Source organism: Apiospora phragmitis (assembly GCF_038363925.1).
Source record: "Apiospora phragmitis strain CBS 135458 chromosome Unknown utg000008l:1.0-3514335.0:1.0-3519231.0, whole genome shotgun sequence".
In the NCBI taxonomy this organism is placed as follows: Eukaryota; Fungi; Ascomycota; class Sordariomycetes; order Amphisphaeriales; family Apiosporaceae; genus Apiospora; species Apiospora phragmitis.
The window spans coordinates 2,792,958-2,814,463 of record NW_027117407.1 but is presented as its reverse complement, the minus strand read 5'-3'; the positions used below and the strand labels follow the sequence as shown (position 1 = coordinate 2,814,463).

General features: G+C 53.8%; 9 protein-coding genes across 9 annotated transcripts; 6 read left to right on the top strand and 3 right to left on the bottom strand.

Moving 5' to 3' along the window:
• Nucleotides 1–594: 594 nt before the first annotated feature.
• Nucleotides 595–1,622, top strand: PG994_009297 (uncharacterized protein; the record flags this gene model as incomplete). Its single annotated transcript, XM_066860706.1, has 3 exons — nt 595–768; nt 829–1,078; nt 1,159–1,622. The coding sequence occupies 3 exons, from the start codon at nt 595–597 to the stop codon at nt 1,620–1,622; spliced, it is 888 nt and encodes a 295-aa protein (XP_066714295.1).
• A 253-nt stretch (nt 1,623–1,875) lies between these two features.
• Nucleotides 1,876–2,735, bottom strand: PG994_009296 (uncharacterized protein; the record flags this gene model as incomplete). Its single annotated transcript, XM_066860705.1, has 2 exons — nt 1,876–2,611; nt 2,671–2,735. 2 exons carry the CDS (start codon nt 2,733–2,735, stop codon nt 1,876–1,878), a joined length of 801 nt encoding a protein of 266 aa, XP_066714294.1.
• A 2,613-nt stretch (nt 2,736–5,348) lies between these two features.
• PG994_009295 (uncharacterized protein) lies at nt 5,349–6,336 on the top strand (the record flags this gene model as incomplete). The annotated part of the gene is made up of 2 exons (XM_066860704.1): nt 5,349–5,666; nt 5,716–6,336. 2 exons carry the CDS (start codon nt 5,349–5,351, stop codon nt 6,334–6,336), a joined length of 939 nt encoding a protein of 312 aa, XP_066714293.1.
• A 1,072-nt stretch (nt 6,337–7,408) lies between these two features.
• On the top strand, nt 7,409–9,006 carry PG994_009294 (uncharacterized protein; the record flags this gene model as incomplete). Its single annotated transcript, XM_066860703.1, has 3 exons — nt 7,409–7,948; nt 8,193–8,487; nt 8,576–9,006. The coding sequence occupies 3 exons, from the start codon at nt 7,409–7,411 to the stop codon at nt 9,004–9,006; spliced, it is 1,266 nt and encodes a 421-aa protein (XP_066714292.1).
• A 550-nt stretch (nt 9,007–9,556) lies between these two features.
• Nucleotides 9,557–10,309, top strand: PG994_009293 (isochorismatase; the record flags this gene model as incomplete). Its single annotated transcript, XM_066860702.1, has 2 exons — nt 9,557–9,613; nt 9,662–10,309. The coding sequence occupies 2 exons, from the start codon at nt 9,557–9,559 to the stop codon at nt 10,307–10,309; spliced, it is 705 nt and encodes a 234-aa protein (XP_066714291.1).
• Nucleotides 10,310–12,919: 2,610 nt separating this feature from the next.
• PG994_009292 (3-hydroxy-3-methylglutaryl-coenzyme A reductase) lies at nt 12,920–16,522 on the top strand (the record flags this gene model as incomplete). Its single annotated transcript, XM_066860701.1, has 2 exons — nt 12,920–16,095; nt 16,153–16,522. 2 exons carry the CDS (start codon nt 12,920–12,922, stop codon nt 16,520–16,522), a joined length of 3,546 nt encoding a protein of 1,181 aa, XP_066714290.1.
• Nucleotides 16,523–17,252: 730 nt separating this feature from the next.
• On the top strand, nt 17,253–18,483 carry PG994_009291 (proline iminopeptidase; the record flags this gene model as incomplete). The annotated part of the gene is made up of 3 exons (XM_066860700.1): nt 17,253–17,833; nt 17,945–18,031; nt 18,183–18,483. 3 exons carry the CDS (start codon nt 17,253–17,255, stop codon nt 18,481–18,483), a joined length of 969 nt encoding a protein of 322 aa, XP_066714289.1.
• Nucleotides 18,484–19,125: 642 nt separating this feature from the next.
• PG994_009290 (uncharacterized protein) lies at nt 19,126–19,383 on the bottom strand (the record flags this gene model as incomplete). The annotated part of the gene is made up of 1 exon (XM_066860699.1): nt 19,126–19,383. The coding sequence occupies one exon, from the start codon at nt 19,381–19,383 to the stop codon at nt 19,126–19,128; it is 258 nt and encodes an 85-aa protein (XP_066714288.1).
• A 552-nt stretch (nt 19,384–19,935) lies between these two features.
• On the bottom strand, nt 19,936–21,506 carry PG994_009289 (uncharacterized protein; the record flags this gene model as incomplete). Its single annotated transcript, XM_066860698.1, has 4 exons — nt 19,936–20,258; nt 20,313–20,492; nt 20,756–21,020; nt 21,075–21,506. The coding sequence occupies 4 exons, from the start codon at nt 21,504–21,506 to the stop codon at nt 19,936–19,938; spliced, it is 1,200 nt and encodes a 399-aa protein (XP_066714287.1).

Below are 21,506 nucleotides of genomic sequence, written 5' to 3'. Positions count from 1 at the left end.
CTCGATTCCTCTCCTTTGCCATCCAATTGTTGGACACTGAATTTTGAATTGACAAATTTTTAAACGGCACTATGAGGTAATGCTGCTGCGTGCAATCAAACAGTTCTTGAAATACGTGCAGGCTTGAGTTGAGACTATCGTATGTTGTTTCCAGAGCTCCGATGTCCCAGAGGAACCGGCAATATCAGATCGCCGAGGCAGATCGGAGACAACCCCTACAGGGCAGATATTACCCCTCTCCCCTGCAAGAGGTCCCCGCGGGAGCTAATCGCTGGAAGGCCCCAGCGAGACCCAGCGAGACCCAATCAGCGCTATGATTTACTCAGCAGAGCTGTGCCGAGGGGCTAGAGCTGTCAGAGCTCCACGACGGGCCATTCGGATGAGCTGACATGGCATGTTGAAACTTCACCTCCAGGTAACACAGTCGGTAGGTTGGTTGATAAGCTCCCGAAAGTGCGAAGTGTATGCACGCATGCAGTAACCTATGCGCCGTGCAGGAGGGGGAAGGAAGCAATTGGAACTTGGCTAGATTGCTCTCGCTTATATAAATAACCATTCGCCCGTCCCTCCGACCTGGGAAGATCATCACAGACAATGGCCAACCAAGGTCTTCTCAGCAGACCTCTGCTCTTCGTTATCCCCATTCTCATCGGATTATTCCTCACGAGGTCACCGTACATGATGGCGACTGTAGCTCCCTCTGCATCCAAGCCCTGGGCTGATGGCCCGATTAAGCTCGTCGCAACGCCGCAATACGAGACCAAGAAGGTAGGTCGCGGCGGGCATTTGGAATCGCACGCAAATGCTTACGATCGCATTTTGATGTAGACCGACATCTTCACCACCGGCGCCACCCACATGGCATTGGTTCACAATTCAATCCTACGCGGCTACAACTCCATCTACCAGCAAGCAGCCCATGTCAAGCCCGCCGACTACAGCGACTTCATCGGATACTGCTTGACATGGCACAAATTCGTGGTGTCGCATCACGATGACGAGGAGGAGACCCTCTTCACCGCCGTTGCGCAAGTCCTCGATGACAAGACCATCTGGGAGGGCACATTGAAGGAGCATGGTATGTAGTTTCCTACCGATTTCCCGTGCATCGCATCTTGCCTGTTAGTCCCACGCGAAGCTCACCGAACGGCATCACAGAGGCCTTCCTTGGCGGACTGGGCGAGTTCCACAAGTACCTGACGTCGCTGGCGTCCCCCGCCGACTTCTCGGGCACCGAGCTGCTGCGCATCATGTCGACGTTCCAAGAGTCCTTCGACGAGCACTTCCATTCCGAAATCTCCACGATCGCATCGCTTGCCGAACAACCAAAGGCGCCCAAAGAAGGTTCGAACGAGGAGGCCGAGACACGGGCGCTGTTCAAGAGCTGGGGGAAGTCGACCGTTTCCAAGGCCGGGACTCTCGACGTCGTGCCCTTCTTCTTGCTCAATCTCGATGGCACTGTGGAGGATGGCATGTGGGCCAACTGGCCACCCATGCCCGCCCCGATCAAATGGGGTCTGGAGAATCTCGCAGGCTCTTGGCACTCCGGGTGGTGGAAGTTCAGCAGCTGTGCCGGCGGCAAACCCAGAGAATTGTACGCCCTGCAGTCTGCCTCGAGCTAAGGGAAACGCACGACTTATTCCTATAATTATCCTTCAAAATGTCCGTCCCTTTGGTCGGTTTATTTTCTATCTGGATATTGTCGGCGTATTGATTGTCAACGAGATTGGACAGTATCCGTTTTGTCGGAGATGTAATATGAACGATTTTGGTATCACGACTTCACGACTATATACAGCGAAAGAAATCTAGCACGGCTCTTGCCTAATTCTAACAAAGGAAATCTCGGTGCCGTTTCTCTCGCGTCTGCCTTCCCTATACCGCCCAGCGTCTCATCCAGCTGGATGCATAGTAGATGGCCATGGTGATAATTGCGAGCATGAAGACCCAAGAAGCCAGCCCAGCAATGATGTGCTCTCGGTAGACTTTGCGCGCTTCGGATTTGTTGTTGTTGTGTGGGAACGGCTGATCAGGCACAGGCACGCCGAGGATCTTGCAAAGGGGTTCCCAACCTTCGCTGACGTTGTACCAGAACAGCTTCTCTGGGGGTACGACTTGCCGAAGATGGTCTTCGTGCTTCTGCTTGGTGCCTTCCAGGATCTTGTCGTCGCCGTAGCGCCAGATCATGATTTTCTGGAAACGCTCCCGCCAGATACCATAGATCTGGGACTTGCGCAGCCACAGCACCATGAGCGGCAGGTACCAGGTCCCCATCATGTCGTTGAGGTACTCCATGCTCTTCCACCACGACTCCTGGCTCCGGGTCGTGCAGATGACGATCGCATCCGGGTACACCCGCATGAGCTCGGGCGTCAGCGTCGCCGCGGGGCAGTCCATGGTGGCGACGTAGCCCTCGAGGATGGACGAGAAGAGGTAGTCCATCTTCTTCTCGTCGGAGAACGAGCGACAGTGGGGCGCCAGCTCCATGATCTCCACCCACGTCCTCTGGTGATGCATGGGGCCGCCGAGCGACTGGATGCCGGAATCGTGGACCGGGCCGTCCAGCAGGATGGTAAGCGCTTCGTTCAGGGTCTTGGTGCCTGTTCTAGACCTGGACTACTGGTTAGCGAGAGGGACGACAAGCAAGTAGTGCTGCGTAATTGTCCTTACATTCCGGCCCCGATGACTCGAAACTTGGTGCCTGCAGGCCCGGGTTGTGACGGCGCCTGGCCCATCTTGATTTGAATTCCGCAGCTGATTGCCGCCTTTGCTCAATCTTGTCGTCTCAAGCAAGCCCTTTCAAAGTCGCTGGCTCATGTCACTGAATTGTTTCATTGCTCAGTCTGGATTGAATGCCTTCTGTCAGACAATGACGTCCTTGCTATATATATACATATGTAAATAGTCAAGAGTGGCACGTTTCCCAAACCTGACAGATTATACATGGTGATGGCAACAGCCCATTGCAACGCGGATCTGCAACTGAGTTATAGTGCCAAGAGATAAAGTCCATGAATCTGATACGTGGTGTTCCGGGTGGACAGCATCTGGGAACGGGGAGTTCTGAAGCGAACCCGACCTGCGGCTAAAAGCCCCCCGTATCAATCGCCGTCCAGTGTCACACCCAGCGTTCCGTCGGGGCCTCCAAGGGTTCATTGGCCTCTTCCGGGCTACCGAGTTGAGCAAAGTGCGTCGCACAGCTTCATGTTGCCATCCGTCTCCCATTTTGCAACCCCCCAACGAGGCTTGACGCAACCTCGGCGGCCTTCGGATTGCCAAGCCGGTTGAAAAGGGTCTGCAGGTACGCAGATCTTTGCACCCTGTATCTCTGTGCTTCTACTGCACAATAATCCAACTCGGGTAAGTGTCAGTATGAGGGTACACTTAACGTGTATTAAGGAAACGAAGCGCGACAGCACGACGGTAGCCGAGCTTAATTAAAGAAGGATCCGGGAATACAGATTAATCGCACCACCCTGACTGTGCCGGATTCCGAGCTCAGTCTCTGGCTACTGCCATAGGGAAAGTTGGATTGCATATTGCATCAGTTGTTTTTAATCGAAGCACAGAACTCTCCCTCACCCCCCACGCGACAGCTGACTGTGACTTATCTACCGAGAGTGGCTGGTTAAAGTACCTAGATTTCGTATCACCTGATCTCATCTCAAGTCACCTCAGTCGGTTTCGGAGAGCCGCTTCGTGTTTATCTTGATATCGGGAGAGCTTTATTGGCTGATATGGTGTTCTCCTCCACACCTGTCCGTTCCTGTAACACTGGCCAAGCGCCCCCTTTTCTTTGCTTGTAACCCTATGTTTTCTGCCGACATCTGGCAAGTCAGCCTCGACCTTTCGGAGATATTCGAATTAAGTTCTGATGGAAGCTCTAAACCTGGCCAAGGAAAAAGGCCCTTGGAGGAAACACCATCAGACACTCCTGCTTCAGCTTCCGTGGACAAGCTTCCACCCCATTCGCCTGCTGACCCTACTCAACAACAATCACAGACTACTTCTGTAGCTCCTTATGATGATGCAACTCTTTCCTCTGCTCGCGCCACAGCTAGAAGAAGAGGTCGATGAGCTTCGGTGGATCATACACAGGTTATTCCATTACCAGCTGTTCCGTTGTTAAGGAGCTATCCCGTCGCTACATGTAGCTATCCCCCTCGGAACAGATACTTGAATAACCCCTTAAATGGGCATGATTGACCCATCTTCGAGGACTTTCAGCCCGTAGTTCTTGATCAAGTCGGTAAGGATAACGAAATAAGCAATGTTTTCTACTCGATATTATGCCGTTAGTCAACTGCCACTTCCCAAACAGCAAAGCGTCGATTTGAAGTTACTTACCAGCGTTTCGGCAGGTTTTCAGCTTGATGACATTATCCCAGAAATAACAATTCTCGTCCACGTCTATGGTCCAGTTCATAAGACCCAAATGACTCATCTGAAAGCAACTATTAGCACTGCGAGCCCTATCTCTCTTTCCAACTTCCTGTGTCTAGAGGCTTAAAGTATTGATTATAGATAGAACTTACTTCATGTAACAGTGTCGTGTCGAGTGTGTTCAAGAGATCAACAGAAGTGAACTAGTCAGCGTTTGCATCCTTTGCCAAGGCCTCTAGCTGTTGGACCGTCTCCGCCCTGGCCTTCTCGACCAGCTCGGCGGTGTACCGGGGGAAGCCATTGGCCTGCAACTTCTCCAGATACCCTCGGTTGATGATAATGACCTCTGGGGACCGCGGATTCCAGTTCTCGTCTTTGTGTCTGGAGCTTGTGAGAGCCATCAGGTTGAGATGGTCGCGAGCCGTGACCCTGAGGAGCAGTCGGCCGTCCTCTACAGGACGGCCCTAAATCATGTCAAAGTGGTGGATATTAGGCTCGGGATAGTCCTGGAGTGGCACAACATGATCTCCGTTGAAAACGATGATCTGTATAGTCTGGTATTAGCAATGAAGATAAATAAACCAGGCATGAGTTCAGATTAACCAGAACTTAACCAGAACTGACTTCAGTTTAAGGAGAATTGGAGTTTGAGGAACTTACTACATCCGTAGAATCAACTTCTTGCATCCAAGCATTTGAATATATATCTATATCAACTAGTTCGAGATCCTACCGACTCTCGGCGTTAGTGTTACTCTTTTTGGAATATACGTGATATCTCAGGAGGGAACAAAGGCAACTCCTTGGTAAACGGTGAGTCCATCCCCTGATACACTGGGATAACAGTCATTCAAGATGAAGACGCCACCGCCTGTGACCACGTAAGTGCATCTATCCTTACCCATAATTGAGGTTCAACCACTAACGCCACTCTGCACGCATCTAGTCAACAGCAGCTCAGCTCCATGTTCACCGCGGCGTACACATGGGCCCTGGAGTTGTTCGCGGGCGACCTAGACCCCGCGGCCTTCTCGGCGGCGCTGTCGAACGACAAGTGGGCGCCGCTGCGGACGCACCCGCGCGTGAGCCGCATGATCCCGCTGCCGCTGTCCAACTCGGCCGAGGCCAAGCGGATGCGCGTGGCGGCGCTGGTGGGGATCCTGGGCTGGGTGTGCGCGCAGCACATCTTCCAGCCGACCTACCTGCTGCAGTGCAACGAGCTGTGCGGCGTGCTGGCCTCCCTGGCCGACGACGACCACGGCCGCGAGACCTACCTGCGCTCCGTGCTGCTACCCGTGTCCCCCTCGCGCCAGAAGGAGAAACGGCAAGAAGCGCATCCAGCAGGCCGTCTTCGACATCCTGGCCTGCGTCGCGCCCCTGCTCCCCAAGGCCCGCCAGGAGGAGGTCAAGTCCTCTCTCGAGGCCGTCTGCAAGCACATCTGCGGCCAGTGGATGCGGCTCCAGCTGCTCGAGGAGAAGATCGAGCCCAGCTTCGACGCCTACGATAATAACGACTGGAGGCTGATCGAGTTGCCCGACTTCGGTGGTAGTAGCGCCGCAGCGCCGCAGCCCCATGACAGCACGGAGGGTGGTGGCAGCAGCAGCAGCGGCGAGAGCACCGGGACCTGCGCCGTGGCGGAGGAGGGCATCAGCGACATCGAGGACATCGCGGCGGTGTTGTGGCCCAGCTTCCTGTCTTCGCGGGACGGCGAGTCGGAGCTGCTGACCGAGGGCGTCGTGATCGCCAAGGGGCAGACGCGGGCGGCGTACCACGAGGAGAAGGCCGGCCTGCTGCTTGGCTTCCACCGGGCGGCGCGGCAGATCGCCCGCAAGGACCGGACCAAGTCCTTCGCGACCGCCGGCGAGGAGATGCACGCGGCGAAGGATTTTTTGCGCCCTGGTTCCGGAGGTGGACGCGAAAGCGGAGGAGAGGAAGACGGGGATGAGGGGTGACGACGTGATAATGTTGGATCGAGACCTGCCCTCGGGGCTTGTTGATCTAGGCTGTATGATGGTACTCGGATTTTGCGTATTCCTCTTTGTATCAATTTCTTTGTAGATAGTGTGTTGGGCGCATCAAATAGTATGTAAGCTGTGACGGTCTGAGTGCAAATGTTGATGTGCCTATCTGTCCATCCCGGCTTCAAATCACTGGTCATGTCATGCTGTCTTAGGTATGCTTCCGCGATTACGGTGTCGTCGACCCAAGCCACAGCGGCCCGGCAGGTATGTTTATGCACTGATCAGTCGTTCTTTTCATTCTGGAGAGTGTGGTAACAGGGCGGGGAGATCGACTAGGATCTATCACCCATGTTAATACACTTACATCGAGACCCGTGATTGGTCGGCCAAATGCATGCACTTTAGGTATGCAGTTGGTTGGTTGAAGAGAGTTGAAGGTCGGAATTGCGGGGTGACGGTCGGCAGGATAACCATCTCTCGAAACCGGTTTTTGCTAAAGCCACCGCTAGCGGTGTCTTTATCGAAATGCCCTTCCATTGAGCAGCTGGCTATTATCCAAATATGACGTGGCGTAGGTGGTCGCATTCTTGTTGGCCGTGGCGAAGTCCCCATTGTCAAGGTCGACAACCCCCCCTGAAACTCATAGGGGTTTATCGAGCCAGTTCGAGGCCTCCAATGCAAAAAAATCATACAGCGCATACTGAAATGCCAGAGCCTAACTCACTGCTAACGGCCCCTGAGTGTGAACCCATGTTTCTGATACACATCTGGTGATTCAACAGTTGATTGGGAGAATGCTGCCTAGTATGATGGCCACTTACCTCGCCACTTAACTAGCAGCCCTCCATTGGCTACAATTTGCAGGCTACTTACATGTATATATTGTGGCTTGCCACTCCAAAGTCCGCCCGCACTAGCTCCCAACTGACTTACACCAGGTCCGTTTGTAATTCTCTTGATTATCGCGTGAGCCCATTCTCGCCCGACCCCAGGCATCATTGAAGTTACTTCATTTGAGCTGCGTGGCATTGAGGTCTTCGAATCAATGGCTGGATTCATGCCAATGACTGCTCCGGGAGCTGGCGCAGAAAGCTTCCGGGATAACATCCAAGCCATTGTGAGCGAGGCCGTGGGCAAAAGGCTCAGGCACGAAGGCTTGGATACGCTCGACAAAGAACGAGACGAGGCACTACGGCAACAAATTCCCAAGAACGTCAAAGCTTTCGTCTGGTTCACGGAGCAGAATCAGCTTTACGATGCCAAGTGCCGGGAGTACCTAGAACACGTGCGACCCGAGCTCCATCACGCCATCGATACGCTGATCGATAGCTTGGAAGGGGAGTTTTTGACGGGCTCACATGGACAAATTGAGGCTGTCTCGCTTCGTACACCGCAGACGCCGCGGTCAGCTTCAACTGGATTCCCTATTCGCCAGGGCCAGGTGGGCACGTTTGGTCCGTCCCAACCCAGGGCGCCTGAGGCTGCTATGGACGCTTTGTCCGGGAGAGCCATCAGCCCTTCTCGGTCGGCAACCATGCTAGCCGAAGATCCACGACCAGCTGCCCACAGAGGCGTTCCGGCAGACTTCTTCATCAACTCGGATGTGAATGGAAACAGAACAGAGCCTGCCAGCCCCGTTCTGTCAAACTTGGAACTAGCGTCACCACGAACATGTGCAGATATATTATCAGCAATGCCCGACGCACCAAACGCATCAAAACGCCAACCTAGTGATGAAGCAACTCGTGAGGGGGGCAATAAGCGACAGAGATGTTTGCCTCCGAATAACGTAAGTATCCACCACTCCTGTTCTCTTCGCAATCTTGGCCGACTGACGCAATCGCCAGCATGACGTACCATCTGATTCTGACCGGACCCCTAAGAGAAGTCCGATAAGTCTAGCCCAAGTGAAGCCGGATGAATGCGTCTTCAGATATAAGGATCTGCCGGGCTTCTATGTGTTACGTTGCAATAATAGGAAATGCAAGAAAAAACACCATACAACTCCATTTTACTTCCAAGCACATCCCTTCCAATGGAACAGAGCACTGAACCACTTCGTTGATCTGGGCCATAATACTAAGCAGGATGACCGCATCTTTAAAATATATGCTCATGAAGTGAGCGACGCCACAGAAGAACGTACGTTCCCACACGCAGATCCCCTGGCGATGTGGACCCAGGGCGGAGTTTGGGTTGAAAGGCTGTTGCTAACAACGTGAACTCATAGGTAATCTCAAGAGCCCCAAGGCCCGTCAGTCACATACTCCGAAGACGCCCAACTCGGAATTGCCAGGGCCATCCGACGTGGCTTCCTCGCGACCCGCCGCCGCGGCTCCGCTCACGCCGGCGAGCCCTAGCACCTCGCGCGACAAGGGGAAGCAGCCTGTCTCGTTGGCTGGGCTGGACATTGATGATGACGATCACTCTTCGTTCGCCGGAGAAGACGCCGAAGGGCCACTGAGCTCAGGCTCAGCCGTTGCCGAAGCATTATCACGGAGCCAACCGTACCCAACGAGAAACAGGGTTTCGATCCCGGATGAAGAGGTGGTGGAAATTGATGAAGACAGCGATCAAGACGACGAAGAGACCAATCTTGATATGGAGTTTCCTCCCCTCGCGAACTGGTCTAAGAGCGCTCGACGTTATGCTCCAGCGTAATGGGATACTCGGGTTCCTTCCTGGTAATCCGGAGGGCCTTCATCTCTGGCTAGGGAGGACTTGATGGATTATGGGCCCCAACGAAAAATTTGGGAACTTACCATGCAGATGAGTGAAAGGGGGTACAACCCGTGTTTTAGCGAAATGAAAAGATCGTAAGACATGACATGACATTCTGCTTTGATGTGACTGCCCCGGACGAAGTGGGAGGATAGTGGCAGGAAAATCCAGCCGCGATTACACCCGAGACACCAAAATAAAGCGAGACGTCAGAGATAAGAGTGATTGATGCTAGGAGCAGATGTATTACACATTTTGGACGATGTTGATTACTTGCCCATTGCTGAATAAGTGAAGTAGAGTTTGGGCGGCAGTTCTCCGCTGAAACATAATTATCAATTGGGGGCGGGGAAGGAAGCGCCACCGCGGCATCTTATCTTCCCCAGACTCAAGCTCAAGCCACACTCGAACGGACATGAGATGTCATCAGTACAGTGCACACTTTATGCGCTGAATCACAAGCTTGCAACGGAAGCTACAAACAGTCATCATGGTGTTCAGACCAGCCCTCATCGTGGTGGACTTTCAAGAGGATTTCTGTCCACCGGTAGGCTGTCTCCTATAAAAGGCATTACATAAATCTTGTTGTCACAAGGCTAATGATGAAGAACAGAACGGCTCGCTTGCCGTACCTGGGGGACGTGACATAGCACCTGTCGTGAACCAGCTTCTCAGTCTGCCCTTCGTGACCAAGATCGCCACCAAGGACTGGCATCCGGCCTCGCACGTCTCCTTCGCGGCCAACCACGCGAACAAGCAGTCATTCACGGACTACGCCACGGTCGTCAACCCGGCCAACCCGGACGAGAGCTACGAGACCAGGCTCTGGCCGGTGCACTGCGTCCAGGGCACGCCCGGTGCCGAGCTCGTGCCCGAGCTGGAGGCGGGCAAGATCGACGAGGGAGCCATCATCGAAAAGGGTCAGGACCCCCGCGTCGAGATGTACAGCCCGTTCTACGACAAGTTCGAGCACCCGAGAGGCCGCGACAGCGGCCTCGCGAAGCGCCTGCGCGACGCCCAGATCACAGACGTCTACGTGGTGGGGCTCGCAGCGGATTACTGCGTGCGGAGCTGCGCCGAGGACGCCGCCAAGGAGGGGTTCCGGTCCTTCGTAGTCGAGGAGGGCACACGGCCCGTGGACAAGGAGAGTTGGACGCGATGTCGGACAGAGTTGGAGAAACAGGGCGTCAGTGTGGTCACCATGCAGTCCGACGAGGTACAGAGATTAATGACGGCTTTTTAGGGGGGACAGCATAAAGGCGACATGTATTACGTGTTGCTATACGGGTAAGTTTTGCGTTAGGTTACTTGATACACAGGAATATCGGCCTACACGGACCCGCAAGTCGAGGATTCGCTCTCAGCCTTTGCAGTGGATGGATGTCCATGTCCCCTTTCACTGAACCTGCCCTTTGAATCTTTCTTGTTTCTGTGCTTTGAGCAACGGTAGCAGTACGTTGCTGTTTCAAGATACGGTCAACGGAATATGCCACTATGACCCCGATCCGGCCGACGTGTGGCCACCTGGAAGCTTGGGTGAGCTTACACCCCACGCCGATGCAGGGAAACGTGTGTCAAGATCCATTGGGTGGAGAGCGCCAGAATAAGATAAGTGTCTTCTTATCTGTACCTCTTTCTGACGTGCCGAAAGAGACAGGTGCATGTTTGCTGAATGTAAGAGACGCAATTCCTTCAAGCACGCTATCAATAATACGATATACCCAATGTGATGGTAAATGTTGCGAAGAAGAAAAGAAAACCTTGCTCTTTAACTTACCGTATGCCAAATCGACGAAGTATATAAAATGTGGCCGGTTCCTGGATGACTAAGTACTTACTGACGACGAAACCTTGATGCCACGTGTAGTCTCTATCTCTACGTTATTTCGTCGACCAGGATCATGACACTTTAAGTTCAATATCAATATGTATCCAGAGCGTACAGTATCTTCCTCTGCTGGGTTTGCTGCTTGACATTGCATGACACGATCGTAACTGACTCGGGTGATGGCGCGGGCTTCGGGAGACGGGGTTGGTGATAGTAGAAAACGGTGCTAGGAACCCAAACGGCTGGGAGACTAAGACATTTGGCCCCCGCATCGACCTGCTGCATTTGACACCAAGTGTCTTCTCTCTCGAGCGCGAGCGCTAACAAGCTGGAAAGTTGTCCTTGGGTGCTCAAAGGAAACAAACAGAGTACATAGCATCAGCCATTAGTAAAATGGGCATTGCCGGGAGACGGCTTGCTGGGAGAGGAGTAACCATTCCCGGTGTTGGCGGCAGGATGGGATTCAACAAGTCTCGATCACCGCTCATTTCCACCCATCGATGTCGTGTCGGCTGCAGGGGCCAGCAGGGGTGTCGGCCACTAGCATCGAGCCCTGTATACCTCACGCCCGCCCTGCTTGCAAGCATAACTTATAGGTCAAGACATGGCGGGCTAGGAGCTGCATATATGTATGCAGCTAGAGCTGGGCATAGCTGCGGCCTTCTTGCTTCGCGTACGTGAGAAACGATTGAGACGATAAGCGCAGTTGGTGATTGATCCTCTATGTCAGACGAAGGGCTGATTATGTGAGACAGCAGGGGACCCGAGTTCAATTGGCCTACATGTGGGGGTCCTTTTTTTGAAGCTGCAGGCTGTCAATCTTTTGGTCGTTTTGGGGCTTGGCATTGGAAAATGGGATTGTGTGCCAGCAGTAGCAGCAGCGCCAGCGCGAGCGCCAGTCTGTTCTCTACAGTTCTGGTCTGCCGTGAGCTGTTCATGTTCAGCCCACTTTGGATGATGCATTCGGCGGCGGGCGATATCAGGTTTCCAACTGTTCCATTGAAAGGGGCAGAATGCAGAGGAATACTTCATGTTGATCAACCGAAATTTACATATCGTGCTTAGTGCTTGCACTAGAAGACCCCTACGGGTTCCATCCCCAGCAAAGCGACCTGGCGACATTGCGACTTGGCGAGTATGGGCCCGCTCGCCAGGGTCAACAATTTATTAGTCCGTCTTGTACTGTACGGTTATGTAATTAAATTTTAATATTAATCTATGGTTTTCCCTTCACCGACCCATTTCTCAAGCGAGAGAGATGTAGGGAGAAAACCTAGTGAACACGGTCCGGGCTGTTTATCGAAGCAAGACCCCCTTTGTGAACCTTCATCCCATCCCATCCCATCCCCCTCTTCTCAATCGCGGTGTGCGTGTGTGCGTCGGTGCGACTTCTTCGTCTTGTGCCTCCCCGTCTGCCGTGTATTATTTTGTGTGATCCCAACACTGTCCATTGCTTCCATTGAATTAGAAGTAATTGCTCGATACAGATCTGTTGAGCCGCCAATTCTACGCTTCCATTGCTTCTAGCAGGGCACGTCGGTCTTATAAACTCGACGCCGTCGAAACTCCAAGCAGACAAAAGGTGTCGGGGATTTCCTTTTCCACCCATCCCCGAAAAGCCACTTGCTTCCCCGAGACGCCGGCCACGGGTAACCTTTGCTCTGGCCATTGACTCTACGCGACGCAGTTGGTGCGACGTAAGATACGGCCGCGTCGAGATAAGAAGACATTGGTCAAATTCGACCATCCAGGTTAGTGCTTACTGCTGACTTGCATGGAAAGATTGCGACAGTTTCCCCGACTTTCTTACCCTCCCTCTGCCTTTGCGCACACATGTATTATGGCAAGACCCCAGCCGTAATCTGTCCGCGGCTTCGTGATGCGCACTCTTTCTTCCGCCTATAAAAAACACCGTGGCACTTCTCCCTGCCACCTTGTTCAAGACTCGAGCTAATTCGGTCACCATGTACGCAGGAAAGCCCGAGTTCTCTCAGGAATGCCTTCGTGCGAGAAGCATCCTTCGACATGAACGCTCTCTCGCTACTTCCTGCCCGTTTTCGCGGCCAGCAGCCCGATGGCAAGCCGCAGCCCCCTTCCAAGATCAACAAGAAGGTCACTCCCGTGCTGCAATACTTTTCAAAGATCGCCTGCGTCCACCCCATATACACAATCTGCGCTATTGCCCTCATAGCCAGCACTACCTATGTCGGAATTGTCAAAGACAGCCTCTACGAGGCGACAAGCAGCGCCCGGAAAGCCGACTGGAGCTCCTTGGTCGAAGGAAGCAGGAACCTAGTTGCTGGCCCAGAGACAAGCTGGAAGTGGCAGAATCTTGACAGCGTCGCCCAGGTTCCCAAGGACGCCGACCACTTGGCACTTGTGACTTTGGTGTTCCCCGAGTCCTCCGAGGAGGGCCCGCAGACCGCTCCCCAACCGCACATTGTTCCTCTGCCGAGCAACCTCTCCATCGCCCACCTCCCCTCAACTTCCAACAGCCTGACTGCCTACTCTCAAGACAGCGCCCTGGCTTTCTCGATCAAGTACAGCGAGGCCCCCGAGTTCATCGCAGCTGCGCAGGAAATCCCCAATGATGGCCCCCAACAGGAGTCCCTCACGAACGAGAAGGGCCACAGCGAGCAAAAGATGTGGATTATGAAGGTGGCGCGTGGTAACAGCGCAAGAAGCCTGACTCGCTGGGTTCACAACGCGTGGTCCGAATTCCTGGATCTGCTGAAGAATGCCGAAACCCTTGACATCATCATTATGGTTCTTGGCTACATTTCAATGCACCTTACCTTCGTATCGCTCTTCTTGAGCATGAGGAAGATGGGCTCGAACGTTTGGTTGGCGACCAGCGTCCTCTTCTCGTCGCTTTTCGCGTTCCTTTTCGGCTTGAATGTCACCTGGAAGCTCGGTGTGCCCGTGTCCGTTGTGCTTCTGTCCGAAGGCCTCCCGTTCCTGGTCGTCATCGTTGGTTTCGAGAAGAACATTGTCCTCACCAGAGCTGTGCTGTCCCACGCCCTCGAACACCGTAGACCTGATGAAGCGAATGGAAATTCGGACAAGGCTACCCGCAAATCGCCCGCTCTCCCTGAAGGCGTCATCCAATATGCCGTGCAGAGCGCTATCAAGGAGAAGGGCTTCGAAATTGTTCGAGACTATGTTATTGAGATTCTTATCCTAATTGCCGGAGCTGCCTCCGGGGTCCAGGGTGGGTTGCAACAATTCTGCTTCCTGGCGGCATGGATCCTTTTCTTCGACGGCATCTTGCTGTTCACTTTCTACACTGCCATTCTTTGCATCAAGCTCGAGATCAACCGCATCAAGCGCCACGTTGCGATGCGCAGAGCTCTCGAAGACGATGGTCTTAGTCGACGTGTGGCCGAGAATGTTGCTAAGAGCAACGACTACCCCGGCGGCGACTCAAAGAATGCCGAAGCTCCTATTTTTGGTCAGAACATGAGGAGCAGTGCCATCCCCAAGTTCAAGTTCTACATGGTTGTTGGCTTTTTCGCCGTCAACTTGATTAACATTTGCTCCATCCCTTTCCGTACTCCCGGCTACATGTCGTGGACTGGTGGTCTTGGCGGCGTGGCTACTACACCTCCTGTCGACCCCTTCAAGGTTGCGTCGAACGGATTGGATGAGATCGTGTACACGGCACGGGGACATGGTCATACGACCGTAGTAACCGTATTGACCCCAATCAAGTACGAACTGGAGTTTCCTTCTGTTCACTATGGCGTACCAGCCGGTACTGAAGATGCTGCCGATGGCCAGGAAAAATATGCCCCGCTTGGAGAGTATGGTATGGGCGGGAGAATGGTTGGCGGCATTTTGACCAGCCTTGAGGACCCTGTCTTGTCAAAGTGGATTGTCATCGCTCTTGCTATGAGTATCACCTTGAACGGATATTTGTTTAATGTGGCCAGATGGGGTATCAAGGACCCCAATGTTGCGGACCACCCCATCGACCCCAAGGAGCTTGATGAGGCCGAGAGGTTCAACGCTAGCCAAAGCACTGTTACGCTTCCTGCTGTTGGAAACCAGACACCAAGGATATCAGAGTCAAAGCCCCTTACTCCTGCCTCGACAGATGACGAGGCCGATGCCTTGTCCATGAAACGCACCAAACCTGAGCCGCCAAGAGCACCGGTTATCTCCCACAGTCAAGTCGAGTTGGCCCAGATGCTCACCGAGAAACGTATTTATGACATGACTGACGACGAAATCATCGATCTGTCGCTCAAGGGCAAGATTCCCGGCTATGCTCTGGAAAGGAGTCTCAAGGACTGTACCCGTGCTGTGAAGATTCGTCGTGCTGTCATCTCGCGAACCCCTGCTACCGCCGATATCACAAGCTATCTCGCCGATTCCAAGCTGCCTTATGAGAACTATGACTGGAACCAAGTTTTGGGAGCCTGCTGCGAAAACGTCATCGGATACATGCCCCTTCCTGTCGGTGTAGCTGGCCCTCTCGTCATTGACGGAAAGAGCTACTTCATCCCCATGGCTACTACTGAAGGTGTCCTGGTTGCTAGCACGAGCCGTGGCTGCAAGGCGATCAACGCTGGAGGCGGTGCCGTTACTGTTTTGACTGGCGATGGTATGACCCGTGGCCCCTGCGTCAGTTTCGAGACGCTCGAGAGAACTGGTGCTGCCAAGATTTGGCTGGATTCCGATGCTGGCCAAACCATGATGAAGAAGGCATTCAACTCCACCAGCAGATTTGCCCGCCTACAGACTATGACAACGGCTATCGCCGGCACCAACCTGTATATCCGTTTCAAGACCACGACTGGTGATGCCATGGGTATGAACATGATTTCTAAGGGTGTCGAGCACTCCCTGAAGATCATGGCCACCGAGGGAGGCTTTGATGACATGAGAATCGTCTCCGTTTCTGGTAACTACTGTATCGACAAGAAGGCTGCAGCCATCAACTGGATCGAGGGACGTGGCAAGAGCATCGTCGCAGAGGCTATCATTCCCGCCAAGGTTGTCAAGGAAGTGCTGAAGAGCGACGTGGACACTCTGGTTGATCTCAACATTTCCAAAAACCTGATCGGATCTGCCATGGCTGCTTCCGTTGGAGGCTTCAACGCCCATGCCGCCAACATTGTCGCCGCTGTCTTCCTGGCCACCGGTCAAGATCCTGCTCAGGTGGTCGAGAGTGCCAACTGTATCACCATTATGAAGAAGTAAGTCGCCCGTATCTATTCCCCTCAGCGGCGAAATTCATGCTAACAAAACTACAGTCTCCATGGCAGCCTGCAAATCTCTGTCTCCATGCCCTCCATCGAGGTTGGTACCCTGGGAGGCGGTACTATTCTGTCGCCACAAGGTGCCATGCTTGATATGTTTGGCGTTCGCGGATCACACCCTACCACACCTGGTGAGAACGCCCGACGACTGGCCCGCATCATTGGTGCCGCCGTTCTCGCCGGTGAACTTTCGCTCTGCTCGGCACTTGCCGCTGGCCACTTGGTTAGCGCTCACATGGCCCACAACCGTTCTGCACCCGCCACACGAAGCTCGACACCGGCCCCTGGGACACCCATCCCTGCCGGGTTATCCATGACCAGCGGGTCTATGAGTGCGGCGGCGGCCGAGCGGGCTAAGCGATGATTGCGCTTTCTTTCCTTATTCGGCAACAACTATCTTAGCGCGTTTAACCCATTTAATTGCATATGGACTGGTTAGAAGTCAAACAACGGAGTTCAGGGGGATAGGCGGGTTGATTTGCAAATACATTACTCACTCGTCCTATGTCGCAACGGGCCGCAAGGCTCTTGGGGAAACAGGTCAGTAAGGATACAGACGTCTTGCTGGCAGTAGAAGTGGTGAGGGCTGGCTGGCTGATGAGGAGACCAGGGAAAGTGCCATGATTCATGCCGCGAGAAGACAAAACAGGGAAGAAAAACCCCGATATTCCTCAACGAGTTGCCGGAATGGCTAGAGACGATAGACTCGAATGGTAGACATAACAGCTCCCAAGCACTTGCATGGGTCTACTTAATAATAAGACTACGAAAGGCTGCAATGTGGAACGTGCGATGGATATAGATAATATATATATAAATATACGAAATGTTAAAACGCACGACTCCAGCCATATCCAGATGTGAAGCCAAACAGTAAATAGAATCAGAAGGATCGCTGATCTGGGCGGCGTAGATGCGGGGAACCAGCGGTCTTCGGCGGGGCCTTTCAAAAGACGTCCGATTAAGGATTTGGCCGAAAAGCGTACGACCATTTATTATTATCTCCCCTCCCTCCTACTTAGCGTAGCGTAGCGAAACGTAAAAAACTGCCAGTTGATAATAAGCACATTTCCCAGTCCCCTTGTGAGGAAAAGATGGCGCCCATTTACCCCAAGTTCGACGTGACCCAGTCGGGCCACCTCCAGGTCTCCTCCATCCACAGCATCTACTGGGAGGATTGCGGCAACCCGACGGGCGTGCCCATCGTCTACCTGCACGGCGGGCCCGGCGGCGGCATCGACGACACGGACCGCCAGTACTTCGACCCGGCCCACTACCGCAGCGTGCTGTTCGACCAGCGCGGGTCGGGCCGGTCGACCCCGCACGCCTCGCTCGAGGAGAACACGACCTGGCACCTCGTCGGCGACATCGAGAAGCTGCGCGAGCACTTGAAAGTCGACCGCTGGCTCGTCTTCGGCGGCTCCTGGGGCTCCACGCTCGCGCTCGCGTACGCCGAGGCCCACCCGGACCGCTGCTTGGGGCTCGTGCTGCGCGGCATCTTCACGCTGCGCCGCGAGGAGCTGCTTTGGTACTACCAGCAGGGCGCCAATTTCCTGTTTCCGGACTACTTCGAGGCTTACCGCGAGGCCATCCCTGCGGATGAGCGCGGCGACCTCATGAAGGCCTACTACAAGCGGCTGACCAACGACGACGACCAGGATGAGCAGCTGAAGTGGTACGTCTAATCTCCCGCGCGCCCTTTTCTTATCAACTGGATATGCCAAGGGGGTAAATAGAATGAGTCTCGTACGTACGTAAACCAAGTTTCTTACGAAATTTTCACTAGTGCCGATGCTTGGAGCCGCTGGGAGGTCTCGACCAGCAAGCTTATCGTTGACCCGGCCTATATTGCCAAAGCGGACGACCCCGAATGGTAAGTACTTAAAAGAAACTCCCCTCCTGTTTCCCTCTCCCCCTCTTTCTCTCCTTACGCACGTATAAGGGGAGAAATAGAGCCATGAAGTTTGACACAGTCAACACTGGGTGGGTTGATTACTACGTACATCCGCTCAACAAACTAAAAGGGCCCTGGCATTCGCCCGCATCGAGTGCCACTACTTCGTCCACGGCGGTTGGATGCGCGACGGCCAGCTCGTCGAGGAAGCGTCCAAGATCGCGCACCTGCCCATCACCATCGTCCAGGGCCGCTACGACGTCGTGTGCCCGGCCAAGACGAGCTGGGACCTCTACCAGGCGCTTGGCGGCGCCGCCAACAAGAACGTCGACTACCGGATCGTTGGCGACGCGGGCCACAGCGCCCACGAGAAGACCATCGAGGAGGCCCTCATGGACGTCGTCGAGAAGTACAAGTCGATCAAGCCGTAAGGGGAAGGAAACAAAGTGGCGTGGGTGTGAGGTGGATGTTAGTAGGTTCTTCAAGAGACGTGTAAGCCGGGATGGTGATGGTAGATGACACATGACGCGCTATTGATGAGGGGATATTTGTATGGAAGTCAATCGCGTTAGAATGAATTTGAAGCGTCGACCTCGGTCGAGTAATACCATTTACGAAGCTCACCTCAATCATTTCGCTCGGAACTCAGTGGCAGAAAATCGGACGTGACTACGAAAGCGGTGTCTAGTAACGAAAGCTATAGCAAGGTCCAAAATTGAGCAGTTTGTGATGCGGGCCTTATAAGCACAATGATAGGTATAACCTCAACACTCCTTTTCGTTCTTGTGATTACGAAATACAAGCCACTTCACTAAACTCCCATGGGAGATAGCTGTTTGGATCCGTTAGAGAAGAAAGCACAAATAGAAAAAACACTAATAAGCACCCTCCCTCTCCCTCCAACCCGGACTGTCCACCAGCACGACCTTCTCCCGCCCCGTCCAGATCGGCACACTGGTCGCCCTGAGCTCCATGGCCGGCACCCTGGCCCCGCCCTCGTTCAGGGCCCAGAGCCAGAGGCCGACCCAGTTCTCGCCCTGGTAGTTCATGATGCCCTCGGGCACGGAGAAGACCTACTGCGGGCTGATGTTGCTGCTCAGCCGGCCGAACTGCCACCCGTTGACGAGAAGCTGGAGCCTGAAGGGGTTGGGTGACGATTTGGACAGCGCGTCCGGGAACGCAAAGGCGAGCGGGATGTCCCACTCGTCCGAGGGCAGGGAGAGGTTGAACGGTGCGGCGTAGAAGGCAACGCCCGGGTGCGGGATGCCGTCGAGCGGGGACGACGGTGCAGAGGAAGAAGGGAGGGGAGCGCCGGGGAGATGGTAGCCCATGCGTTCGGCGTTCGGCGAACAGGCCGCCCTCGTTGAGGGGCCCGCGAGCCTTGTCTACGTACGCGAGGCCGTGCAGGTTACCCGTGAGCTTCCACGTGATGGGCGTGCTGGTGGCTTTGGTGTCACTATAGAGGCGCCATCCCAGGACGCCGCGCGGCGCTTTCATGTAGTCCACGCCGACGGACTGTTCGTCGTGGCCCATGTTGTCTACAATCACGGTGAAAATGTGCGGTGAGCCCACCTCGAGCTTCCCTGGTGGGATCGAGTAGGTTTTCTGGTTGGCGGAAGCGGATCCGTTACCCGCCCAGGATGAGAGGAGAGATCCATCATGAAAGACGCTCGAGGCAAAAGCCTGACCTCCCTGTACATAAAGATTGAAAGATGTTTCCCAGCCGCTGGCATTGAACTGACCCCGGTAACTCAGCGTACCTGTATTGAAAGCCATAGTCGGCCGCGTAGGTGGAAACAGTGTTCCGAAGGGGGAAGTAGGTGTTATTTGTATATGTCCGGTCAGCGACAGTCCATGCCGAGTCGTCGTAGAATACCTGTGCCTCAGGTAGCGAGTCGACCGATTTCCAGCCCAGGGATTGATGCGAGATTAGGCAAGTCGACCAAAGGTGGACTGGCAATGATGTTCATTGTGGGGGATTGACCAGAATACTTGAAGGGTGTTTCTTTTCCGCTGATCCGAATCGCCTTGGTTCCTAAAGGGGCGCCAACGACTTCGATAGGCGTCGAGACGTTGAAGTTGGCTTTGATAGAGAGTTCACTTCCATTCAAAGCGACGGATCTTAGGAGATATGGGCCATTGACGATCAGCTTTGACTGGCTTCCCACAACATCGGTAACCCAATAGTTATATTCAGAGGTACGATCTAGGGTAATCAGCAATATCCGAAGTCACATTGCATAAGTGAACTTGTACTTACCCAACAGGTAAATTGTCAAGTCGCCTACTTGTACGATAGTCCGTTCAGTGGATGTTGGCCATCCCAGGACCAGTGAAGCAGATGAATTTGACCCGAGCCTGAAAAGCTTCATTCCGCCCTCGATAACCTTAAAAGAAGAGGCCGCATTATTGATGGCGAACTCATTGAACTCATTCTGCCCTGCGTAAATTATCAAGACTTTCTCGCCATTCACCAATGACTGATGTGTGAAAACGTCCGCGGTTGAGTAGAGTAAGTTTATGCCTTGGACGTCATAATCTGTAACCATCACCTTGGAATTCCGGCCATTCAATTTCAGGCTATGATTAGTCTGAGGAATGGCTATGTTCCCCCGGGATGTTGGCAGCGTGACCCTGTACGAAGTTGAAGCCAGGCTGGTGTAGTCAGTATGCCGACAACGAAGAACGACCCGTCTGCCGTACTTTTGCCGAGCAACGGAGTGATTATCATTTCCGCGTTGTCGCTATAAGCATGGGTGGCGTTGATAGCCGGGGTGGCAGTCAGATAGGCAGGGCTGACCATCATGAAGTTGGCCTCCAACTTGAGTTCTGAGTACTTCTCACGAGCGATGGTGCGATCCTCTCTGATGACGCTTCCATAGTCGTACGAGGTATATCCGCCTGGATGTCCCAGGTTGCCCCAATTAGTCCCCCCAAAGATCATGTACAGATTCAGGATTGAGACGCCCTGGAAGGTCAGCTAAACATCATCTACCAAGACTGACAAGCGATAGAGCCTTACTGCGGCAAAGGTGTTCTTGTAGAACACCCGCTCAAACTCATGGTTCACAAGTTGACTGCATTTCTCAAAGCCCCATCCACCCCAGGGATCGAACGATCCAGCTTGGAACTCGTTGATTGAATATGGCGTGGACGGGCTCTGTTGTAGATGCAAGGCTCTCCAATCCGTGGGGAGACCATCAGCTGGCCAGACCGTTGGGTTTACGCCGTCAAAACCCAGTGAGTAGCCGTATATATCCACCTCACCCACTCCGGTGCCGGGAGCATTGTGGCCCAATGGAGCAGCATCATTACTGATGAATGGTACGACTATTCCGGCATCGCGGGCTTGCTTCATGACATACTCCATGTAAGCGCCATCCGGAAATGAGCTAAATTCATCTCCCCCATGTGTATTCGTTCTCGGGCTGGAACAGTATGATTGGTCCGCCAT